Here is a 10,758-nt window from a genome sequence, read left to right as displayed (position 1 = left end):
GCTGATATGATGACATGAGCAAATTAAGGCTGATGTGGAAACAGAAGCTCTTGCCCTTCTCCTGGCCTGTAGCCAACCAAATCAGTATAGTATGTGGGTAAGTGCAGAGTCAGAGACACTGACCAAAGGGAACAGACCTCAGGTTGACATGCCCTGGGGAAGGAACCTCGTTCAGGGGGTTTCTCACATGTTGAGAGGTGCTTTGTCTCTGAAGAAAAGCCTTGTGAGACTTGGCTTGCAGCAGAGAGCTTGGTACAGTTGATGGAAAACAGACTAATAAATAAAATGATGGTTGACTTCTGCTGCATTTGCAATGGCAGCAGCAGCTGTAGGAGTGAGTGCATGGCCTGCTTTGAGGGGAGAGGTGTCCACCAGGAATGTGAGCTCTCATGGGCTGTTCTCATTGATGAGAATGTTTTGGGCTGGTTTTGTTGCAGATAATTGGCTAAATAACATCTTTGAAATACATTGTTAGATCATGGCAAGTGATTCTAATGTAACATCCTGTGTTTCTGACATTCTTCCGTGAAGGTCTGGTTATTTTTTCTCCACAATTCTTTGCTTCCTTGAAAATCTGTTTTCTTTGTGGCTATGAGTAGTGGCTAGGAGCAGAGGGAATACAGAACACTGTGGTGTGGGTTATTTAAAACTTCACTGAATCTTCTCTAAATCCAATAAGCACATAAAATACCAGTGAGATCTCTGAAACAGAGAAAAGTTTGGAGGGTGTCACTTTTGCTTCCCTGCAGGAAGTGAAAGAGTTGTACTTAATGACCTTTTTTTGTGCCAGTTGTTCTGAATCCTTCAGTAAGACATGTGTTCCATAGACACCCACATGATGCATCTTGCCTGCCCTTCACCTTTCTGTGAGACAATTGGAGTGCTTTAGGAAGTGCTTTTCTTGAGTGTCTCTGACCAATGGAGGTGTAAGTGTGAATACAGGTGTTAGCACAACAGGAACTGTTCCTTGAACTGAGTGGATTTCGTCTTCTGTGGCTAATCTTCCTGCAGATTTCTTGCTAAAGCTCTCTAAATGCACTTTAATCCTGTGAAGCTTGAATTAGGGCATGTGCAGCTGAAAGCATGTGTGTTGTATTTGTTCCTCAAGTATAATAATGCTTAGGGCATGGGAAATTGTGATTTGTTATTCAGCACTGGACAGAGTACTATAAATGTGATATGAAACAGTCAATCCACTGTCCTCGGATTTGCCAGTGAATAAGAATGTATTGACTTTTGTGCTAACTTTTCAGCTAACAGTATCTGTTTTTCTTACTTTGACACGAGAACTGGATGATTAACTTGTGTCCTCTCTCTTTCTCTGCTGTCTTCACTAGAGCATGCATCATTTTGAACGTGAATTTTCGGAAAAGTAAGCTAATGCTGATTTATCTCTTTAAAGATGCTCTGTTTCTGAAGGGGAAAGCTGGATGCAAATCTTGAACTTGCTTAGTATTGGGAGGGAATAGAAGAAAAAGATCTGAACGTTCTTACAGATTATTTTAATGAAATACAGCATCTTTAAAAACTATCACCAAAATGATTCTCTCTGTTGGCATCCCATTCTCAGCCAAGTTTGTAATGCTGTTTGCACAATTACTGTCACTTTAAATTCATAATTAAGTTTTTGTTTCAATTCAGGCATCAAGTTTACAGCATCTGATTTACTTCCTATTCCTTTTAACACACTCTTTTAACAAAAATGTCCCTGTAAAAACCCTTGGTAAGTTCTTGTTTGAGTGTTTTATTCTTACAACTGCATGAATGAGTAAAATGTGTGTTTGCAGGCAATGTCTTCCAAGATGTGTATTGGAAAGGCCTAGTGATAACTGAGCACTTGTCTTAAATGTTTTTGTCTAGTAAGTGCAGGAAGATATGTCACTGCTGGGCAGAACAATTCAATCTGTAACTCATATGCACTTAATCTGTACTCATGTAACTGCATATGAGTACACGTGTGAACTAAGATTCCCTCTGCACCACTCGTGTCAGGAAGGGGAGGACAGTTTGGATTTGACTGACTCTCTGAAATGAATCAATTTGGAGATTTTTGGAATTATGCTCTTAATTAACAGGTTCAGTATGTAATGCTCACAGTTAATCAGACACCATTCTGAACTCTGTGTGTTTGTTTTAAGGCAGAGTTCAGGTGTAAGAGTACTGTTGTCTGTTATCAGTCTCCCAAGAGCTTAACCCCATGATGTTGTCAGCAACTAAATTTAGTAACAGTGTGTCCTGAGGAATTCAACAATTTTCCAGGAAGGAAGGTGACCTCTCTCCCTGCTTCCCTGTCTTTTCCACCCCATTGTAAAATAACCAGACCAAAATTTGAAGGTGATACATGGAATCTTGGCCTAATAATACTTAGTGATCCAAGCATTTTGTGTCTTATTTTGTCCCCCTCTCTGTCAAACATGTGACTTCTTCCACTGCCTGTGTTGCCATTGTATTTGTATTCCCTGTGGAGTCCTGGTCACTGTTTTCTTGGTCATTCCCTATTGCATCTTGTACAACTACTTGCACAGCCTCTAAGCCTCACCTTGCAATGCCAGACAAAAATCTTGTCTTTCTTCTCTGCAGTTCTTTTCGCATCTCTTTGAAGCTGTTTCATTTATGATTAGCTGCTCTTAGTGATTTTACCACAGTTCATCTGATCTGTTTGGTGATAGGTTGGTACATCAAACCTACAGTGTTCTGCTCTGACCACTTTAACCACAAAATGGGTACTTGAAATGTTCTTGGTCTTGTTCTTCCTTTGGCAAAGAGCCAAGCTTTGCTTTCCTGGCAGTCCATCCACACAGGAATCAGGACTCTAACCCAGGGAGTGATTTCCCAGTATTTCTAATAGTACATTGACTTAGATCTTTGGCAAGTGTAAAGAGCAGATTTGGATAAGTTAGAAGGCCCCAACGTGCAATTTATTTCAGTTTGTGCTGCCATTGTGCAATGTTTTGATTACTTCAGAGAGCAGTTGATCCCCATGCAACAGGCACGTTAAACTGTTTCAGTTGGTCTCTGATATTCTGCTAGGACTTGAGTATTTCCTCTGGAAGGGAGGAGAGTGAAGATGAGCTCAATATGTACTTCCATGTTTTGTTTTCACAGAAGGTTTTCATGCCAATGAGAATTTCTCCTAAAGAGCTGGAAGTGCTACAATCACAGAACACATTAATGTACACTGGCAAAATGGATTTGTGTGAATACTCTGCATTTTGTGCTTGCTCCCAGATGGGAAAAGTATCTTTTCAAAGACTGATACAAACAGAAAATGAAGGAGTTTTGAGTTATGTCTTTCATCTACTATAACTGCTTGTTATTAAAACAGCAGTTATGTTTTTACTGTTACTTGTTGGTCTGAAAACAAGTGTTAGTGAGGAACTGAGAGAAAAATGCAGCATAGAGGACGTTGGTCTGCTTTTTTTCTGTAGTTGAGCTTTACCCTTCATCAATTATCTCTTAAGTCTGTGTGGCATAATGTCCTTTAACTGCTTGGTATTTGCTCACTTCATAGCAAGCAGTTCTACTTCAGTAACCACAGTCTCTCAACCTCAACATGAGGTTGGCCTCATGTTGTTTTGCTTTGTCCTGCATCCTATTTCTTGCTACTTTCCAGTACATTCCTCTTTGTAGGTTAGAGCTACTGGAAGCAAGTGTTAGACTATAGGTGCCATTTGTCTCTCTCATCTTCCTGTGGAATAACTCCTGATCTAGATGATGGAGTTAAAATTCACTGCTGAATAGTTCTAAGATATTAATCACTATGTCCCTAACTCCTTCCAGAATATATGAGACAAGATAGGCCCATTATTATTATATTATTATACTTGTGTAGCAATGATGGTGCAATGAACAGCAGCAGAGCTGAGCAAGACCAGGGTGTCTGGGAGAGCTGCTTGGGTCACATCAGATCACCTGCCTGGATCTAAGCTGCCAGAAAGCACCTCCACACAGGCCCTCATTGCTGCTTGGAGGTTCCACCATGGGCTCTGACTTCGCAGGAAGGGAGTCAGGATGTGGAGACTGAGGCATGATGAGAAGCACAAAGTAGATGTGACTGGGGTAGAAAGCAAGGGCCAGAGTGCAAAGGTGGCTGGTGGGGACAGGAGATAAAGGCCAGCAGTGTGTGTGAGTGTTGATTCATTCAGTTGTCAAACATCTGTTACAACATCTTTGGAGAAAGTGGAACAGTACTGGGGAAGTGTAAAACACTTCCAGAAAACTCTATCTGCAGTTAGTACTTTCAAAATGGAATATAATCTGACCAAGCAAAATGGTCATCACAAATGCTACAGTGATGTGATCCTTCATGAGAATGTAAAGTGAGTTACATAAATAACAGGTAGTGAGATTTGCTTCCAGTCTTTGTTACTGTTCATGTCCCAAAAGCAAACTGCTTCACTGGGAACAAACAAGACACTGAAGCTGGGAAGTCCCGTTAAGTGATCTCCACTTCCCTCGGGGCAAGAGCACATTTGGCTCATGTTTTGCATCCCTGAGTACCGAGGCCCTTCAGGCTTCATTTCAGAGGTGTCTCAGATGACACAACTCACCTGCAGATAGAGGCATTTGATCACTTTGGCATTTTTCATCCATTGTTTTTCACACTCCACTGGCACTCAAGGGCTGTGGTGACTAGTGCAAGGCTGACCAAGTCCAGGTAAGCAGCCAGAGAGGACATCCTTGGCATAATCAAACTCCATCTTCTCTCCCCCCTGCACAGGAGCATCGTCGATACCCCCAGCGCCGCCGCCGCCGCCCCTGCCACCAGCAGCTCCTCCCCTGAGCACAGAGGTGCCCACGCCCAGCCCACAGCCTCCCGTCAGCGCCAGCCGCGGGGCCTTGCTCAGCTCCATACAGAACTTTCAGAAAGGAACTCTGAAGAAAACACAGACGTGCGACTACAGTGCTCCCAGGATCAGCTGAGGCCACTGGTGACTCCAGGATTGAATTCCCTCTCCCCCTCCTGTGCTGCCCCTCCCGACCAGCACCTGACCCACCAGCAGAGAGCGGCCGATCGATCGATCGATTGATCGCGCTGCAGCTCCGATCACTCCGGTCTCAGCTTCCCTCGAGCAGCAGCACTGCCCTGCCTGAATTGTGTTGCCATGCTGTGATAAGTACTCCACTCTTTACCTGGTTTCAAGAACTGTGTTCTCTAGCTGCAGTTTCAGGGGTACAGCAACTTCTGTATAGCTGAATAAATCTGAAAATAGGAATGGCCATGATGATGACAGTGAATTAATGCATTTTTCCTAGCTCTGTTCCACCTCTTTTTCAAATGACAGGAATGTAGTTTTAGTCTGCTCAGTTTTTCAACTCTCTTCATTCACTTGTAACTCCTCTTAATTCTCGCTGCATTGACTCAGCAGCTTTTGTTTTAGATAATCCAACCCTGAAAGCATATTGCACAGGTGAGGGAACTGGAGAATTAAATCTTCCTCCACCGTATTTGCTGGTGGAGTTAAAAAATGCTCTCATTAAGCTTGTTTAAATGGACATCCTACCTGTGACTCCAAGGGGAAGTGTTTTTAAATAAGGAAACAGTTGAATTGGGAGTTAATAGGACAGTGGGATGTTATTCTTAATTTAGTTAAATGCAAAGTTACTTCAAGTTAATTCTACAGTTTAAACTTTATTGAAAGACCCTTTTTGATTTAAAACCTTAAAGAAAATTGCACTTTAAAGGATTATAGATAATCCATTTTTTTAAATTCAAGTACATCAGTGTTTGTTACTATGCAGAGAATGTCTGTACAAAGTTTCATGTAACCTGTGATATTCATTTTTATTAAAATGTTAATGGAATTCCTCCAGCAGCGTGTGCTGGCTATGTTCAGCTGGGATTGCACCTGCAAGCCAGACTTCTAAGACCCTGATAGCACCTCTGCTAAAGGAAATACCCTGGAAGGTATTCCTGGCTGCACTGAAACAGGACCCAAGCTCTTCTGGCTGCTTAGAGAGCCGAGTGTATCTCCTCCCCAACCTCAGCACTCAGGGTGCTGCACAGGCTCCTCAGGGCAGCTCTCCCTCTGTAGCAGCAGCTGCCACAGGAAGCCTCTCAGAGCTCCTGCCTAGCAGGAATAGCCCTCAGCCAAATCCTGGGATGTTATCTGCCCAAAGGCTGCTGCAACTGCTTCCCAGCTCTTTGCACACTGCACAATAGTGCAGGGTGGCTGAATAAAGTCACTCATTTTGCACTGCAAAAACTGGAGTTTGAGCTGCTGTTAGTGCAGGTGAGGAGCTAGAAACAAACAAACCAATGCAACAGATTGAACCACAAAAGCAAACCAACTGGGCACAGATATTTTATCACTGGCTGTGGCAGCTAGTAAAGAAAACTTAGGTAGTGTTTCCCATGACATCCTGAAGAGATCAGTATCTTTATTTAAGCTCTTGCGCAGAAGCATTTCTGTGTGTGCAGAGTGCTCTTACACCAAGCACAGCCACCACCTGTTAACCCACAGTTAACCTGCACTGACACGCAGGGATTCACCTCCAGTCTGATCATTCCCTTTTAGTAAGCCTTGTGCCCACAGGCTCCTACAGCCATACAGCATTACAGGCTGGACTTGGGCTGCTCTTGCAGCTCTTCACCACTGCCACAGCCGCTTTAACTCGGCTCCTCTGGTACTTAACAAGCCAAGCAGAAAGAGAGGATATTTTCCTCATGCTAAACTTGGAACAGGATTTCTCCACAATCAGCAGCATTAACCCACCTGTACTGTTGAATAAACAAGCATTACCACATTATTGCATATATGAAGTGTGGCTTAGAGGGTAACCCTATATAAATATTTTGGGAGGTCACTAGACTCTCCCACTGTACAAAAGTCCATGTAGCTTATACAACAGAAGTTATGCATACAACTCGCCCAACACCAACAATGCTTTGTAAAGCAGGACTTTAAAACATATATTTACAACTTAGATGTTCAAAGTTTTCTTCACTGCAAATATGATATCCTTCACTTGAGGTATGCAGTTATCCTCCAAGATCTTGGCATAAGGCATGGGGACATCGGCACCGGTGACGCGCACAGCTGGAGCGTCCAGGTAGTTAAAGGCAGATCCTGAAACACAGGACAGCTGTCAGGTTGCCATGTGCTATGGTTTCCTCTCAATTCAATTTCTGAATCTTACTCTATTTAAACTAGTTTGTTCCTGTAGCTCTGATACTCCAGAGAGCTGTTCCTGCTTGTTTATCTTTCTGCACTATGGTTCGTGCACCCACACTGTGCCAGTCTCTAGAGCAGGACAGCTTGGCTCGAGCTCCTCAGCTGTAAGCCCCAACTCTGCCTGTGCCTGGCTGTATGAAGCCATCAGGATTTAGAGCAGGGAATGAGATCAATATATGTAGAGCAAAGCTCAGTACCTTCCATGATCCTGGCACAGATTTCAGCTCCTACTCCAAACTGTGGCCAACCTCCTTCCACAGTCACCAGATGGTTTGTCTTCATCACACTGGCTTCCACCGTTTCCACATCCATCGGGCGGATGGTTCGCAGGTTTATCACCTGGGGGAAAGGGATGGTGTGAGCTCTGCTGTGATCTGAGCCTGTCAGGCACCACTGTTTGGGTACAGTGCCTTCAGCACTTTCATCTGTTCTGACTCTGAAGACTTCATAAAGTTTCTAACTCAGAAACAGGAAAGGCACACACTGTAAGGCACTTAGAAGAAGCTGGTGGTTAATACACTGAAGTTTTGCAGAGCCTGAACAAGAGGACACACTGCTTTTTTTCCCCTCCACTTCAGGAAAAGAGGAAAGCAGCAGAAACCTCACTCACCTCACACTCTACACCTTCTTTGGCAAGTACAGCAGCTGCTTCCAAGCAGTGTCCAACAGGCCTTGAGTGTGACACTAATGTAACATGAGTTCCTGGAGCAGAAACAAGTGTTAAAAGAGAAAACCTCTTAAGACTTAAAGCTTTTTGCTAGACCTCAGGCTCCTTTCAAGGTAATTAGGATTTACTTGTAAATTAAGTCCTAAGGTTTATTTGAAATGCTGAGCCCAGACACAGCATGAAGAGCAGAAGGACTAAGCTAAGACACAAACTTTACCCTCTTCAGAGACTGAAGAGATTACTAAATACAGTTTCAGATTATCCTTTTCAAACATTCATGTAATTAAGTGGTAATTTACAAACAAGTGGGATGAAACACTACAGTGAGCTCCTTTTGCATTACATACTTAGGTGAGGAAAGAAGTATTTCTCCTATTCCACCTCTATCCCACAGTACAAATCCTTTAGAAGGGCAGAGTTTTAGCTGAAATACAGAGAATTGGGTGATCTTTCCTCAGAAGGGCAACAGAACAAAAAACCAAACTACTGGGTAAAAGAACATTTGAACACTTAACATCTGAAAGCCTTTCTTGTGCCCTGTGCCAGCAGTGTCCTGACTAGCTGAGAGGTTAGAAAAGTCCCCAAGCAGCTCAGTTAATAGAAAACAAACATATTCTCAGCTTACCTTGCCTTTCTACTTTAGCTTTTCCAATGGGAATAACAAATTCCTTTGACTGTGCCTGTTCAGACATTTCAAAGGGAACACCATACAGTAATTCATTTTCCAGCATCACAACTAGAAGAAAACACACTTGGATTAACACATACACCTGCAGGCACAGAGCTGCACTGACCACCAACAATCCTGCTGCAGCTCAGGACAATGAACCCACCCAGGCAACAAGGGACTGAGGAGTCTGCAGAAGCAATTTAAAGAAGAGTAAATCAGAATCTTTACTTCAATGCTGAATTATTTAAAGAACTGTCTACAACTAGTCCTAAACCAGATCAGGTGTTTAACTTTCAGTACATGACAGTGCAATCACTGGTTTTAGAAAGGCTCAGATTTTTCATTCATGTTTGTGAAGAATAAAGACAAAGGTTGTCCTAGTTTTAATTAATGACATTCTGAATTCATTATCTGAATTTCATGAGCTGTAAAATTGAGTTACATAGGCACTGCATATGCAGGAACTCCTGATTCATCTTCATCCTTTTCAACCCCTTTATGATTTATAAATGCTTCTAAGTCTCCTGGTTGGTGCCAAGCTGTCACTAAAGCCGTGTAGCTGCCAACTGCACAAGATTAGTCTACTGCTATCAAGGCAGGTGACTGCTGGGGGAAGGATAAATACCTCTGCGTGTTTGTAAATACCCTAAAGCTGCAGTAAAGCAACCTTGAGTGTTTTAGAGTTTAACAGCCTTTTTTTTGGGTGTCTTTTAAATGGGGCAGGAGGGGGAAACAGACTTTCTTTAGGATTGAGTGCTGGGCATTACAGAATCACAGGATATTCAGAGCTGGAAGGGACCCACAAGGATCATCGAGTCCAACTCTGGGCCCTACAGAGAATCACACCATGTGCCTGAGAGCACTGGCTAAGCACTTCCTGTGCTCTGTCAGGTTTGGTGCTGTGACCACTGCCCTGGGGAGCTGTTCCAGTGCCTTTGGGTGAAGAACCTTTTCCTGATATCCAGCCTCAACCTCCCTGACACAGCCCCTGGAAGGGACCCACAAGGATCATCGAGTCCAACTCTGGGCCCTACAGAGAATCACACCATGTGCCTGAGAGCACTGGCTAAGCACTTCCTGTGCTCTGTCAGGTTTGGTGCTGTGACCACTGCCCTGGGGAGCTGTTCCAGTGCCTTTGGGTGAAGAACCTTTTCCTGATATCCAGCCTCAACCTCCCTGACACAGCCCCAGGCCATTCCCTCAGGTCCTGCCACTGGTCACAGACCTGGATTGGAGTCCAACTCTGGGCCCTACAGAGAATCACACCATGTGCCTGAGAGCACTGGCTAAGCACTTCCTGTGCTCTGTCAGGTTTGGTGCTGTGACCACTGCCCTGGGGAGCTGTTCCAGTGCCTTTGGGTGAAGAACCTTTTCCTGATATCCAGCCTCAACCTCCCTGACACAGCCCCAGGCCATTCCCTCAGGTCCTGCCACTGGTCACAGAGCTCACCTGGATTGTCATCCCGGATTGATGCTTTCAGCAGACCTTTGGCATCTTCTGAGCTCCACGGGCTGACAACTTTGAGGCCAGGGCAGTGCCCGTACCAGGCTGCAAAGCACTGCGAGTGCTGCGCGGCCACTCCGGCCGACGCTCCGTTGGGGCCTCGGAACACGATGGGAACAGCGATGGATCCCGCAGACATGTAGCAGGTCTTGGCAGCAGAGTTGATAACCTGGTCAATGGCTTGCATGGAGAAGTTGAATGTCATGAATTCACACACTGGTCTCAATCCTGCCTGTTAAATATTAAAGTATATTAGTGCGTTTTTATATAGAAATAGTGTAACCTTTTCAAGCAAACGAGCAATGGAGATGTACAAACCATAGCAGCACCGACAGCGATTCCCGTGAAGCCCATCTGAAAGAGAAGGACACCAAGGGGTGAGGACCAGGGAGCACTGATGGAGGGAGCGCCAGGGGCCAGCCATACCTCGGATATCGGCGTGTCGATCACTCGCTTGTCCCCGTACTTCTTCCAGAGCCCCCTGGAGATCTGCAGGGCAGGAGAGCGCAGTCAGGGCCTGCCTGAGGCCCTTTCAAGGCGCGCCGACAGCTCCCACGTACCTTGTAGGCTCCATCGTACTGCGCCACCTCCTCGCCTAGCAGGAAGACGCGCTCATCCCGCTCCAGCTCTTCATCCAGCGCCTGGTTCAGCGCATCCCGCACCGTCACCTGCGAGACAGCGACAGGCGAGATGAGCAGGGGCAGGGACAGGAGCACGGACGGAGCCGCCGCGCTCTCCGTAC

General features: G+C 44.8%; 2 protein-coding genes across 2 annotated transcripts in view; one reads left to right on the top strand and one right to left on the bottom strand.

Moving 5' to 3' along the window:
* Window positions 1–4,923, top strand: part of PXK (PX domain containing serine/threonine kinase) — a 25,003-nt gene extending 20,080 nt beyond the window's left edge. The window contains exon 18 of the mRNA XM_009078125.1: window positions 4,721–4,923. Within this exon, the coding sequence (XP_009076373.1) occupies window positions 4,721–4,923 (203 nt within the window). The remainder of the gene's footprint in view (window positions 1–4,720) is intronic.
* A 1,750-nt stretch (window positions 4,924–6,673) lies between these two features.
* PDHB (pyruvate dehydrogenase (lipoamide) beta) lies at window positions 6,674–10,750 on the bottom strand (the record flags this gene model as incomplete). The annotated part of the gene is made up of 8 exons (XM_009078124.1): window positions 6,674–7,070; window positions 7,373–7,514; window positions 7,786–7,877; window positions 8,468–8,578; window positions 9,963–10,248; window positions 10,335–10,370; window positions 10,443–10,505; window positions 10,577–10,750. Coding segments are annotated over 8 exons (1,050 nt in total), but the record flags the coding sequence as incomplete, so codon positions are not given.
* Between the last annotated feature and the right edge of the window lie 8 nt (window positions 10,751–10,758).

The sequence above is a fragment of the Acanthisitta chloris genome, unplaced genomic scaffold (assembly GCF_000695815.1).
Source record: "Acanthisitta chloris isolate BGI_N310 unplaced genomic scaffold, ASM69581v1 scaffold30647, whole genome shotgun sequence".
NCBI classification, from domain to species: domain Eukaryota; kingdom Metazoa; phylum Chordata; class Aves; order Passeriformes; family Acanthisittidae; genus Acanthisitta; species Acanthisitta chloris.
Note: the sequence above shows the minus strand (reverse complement) of the source record. Positions and strands in the feature narration are given on the sequence as shown.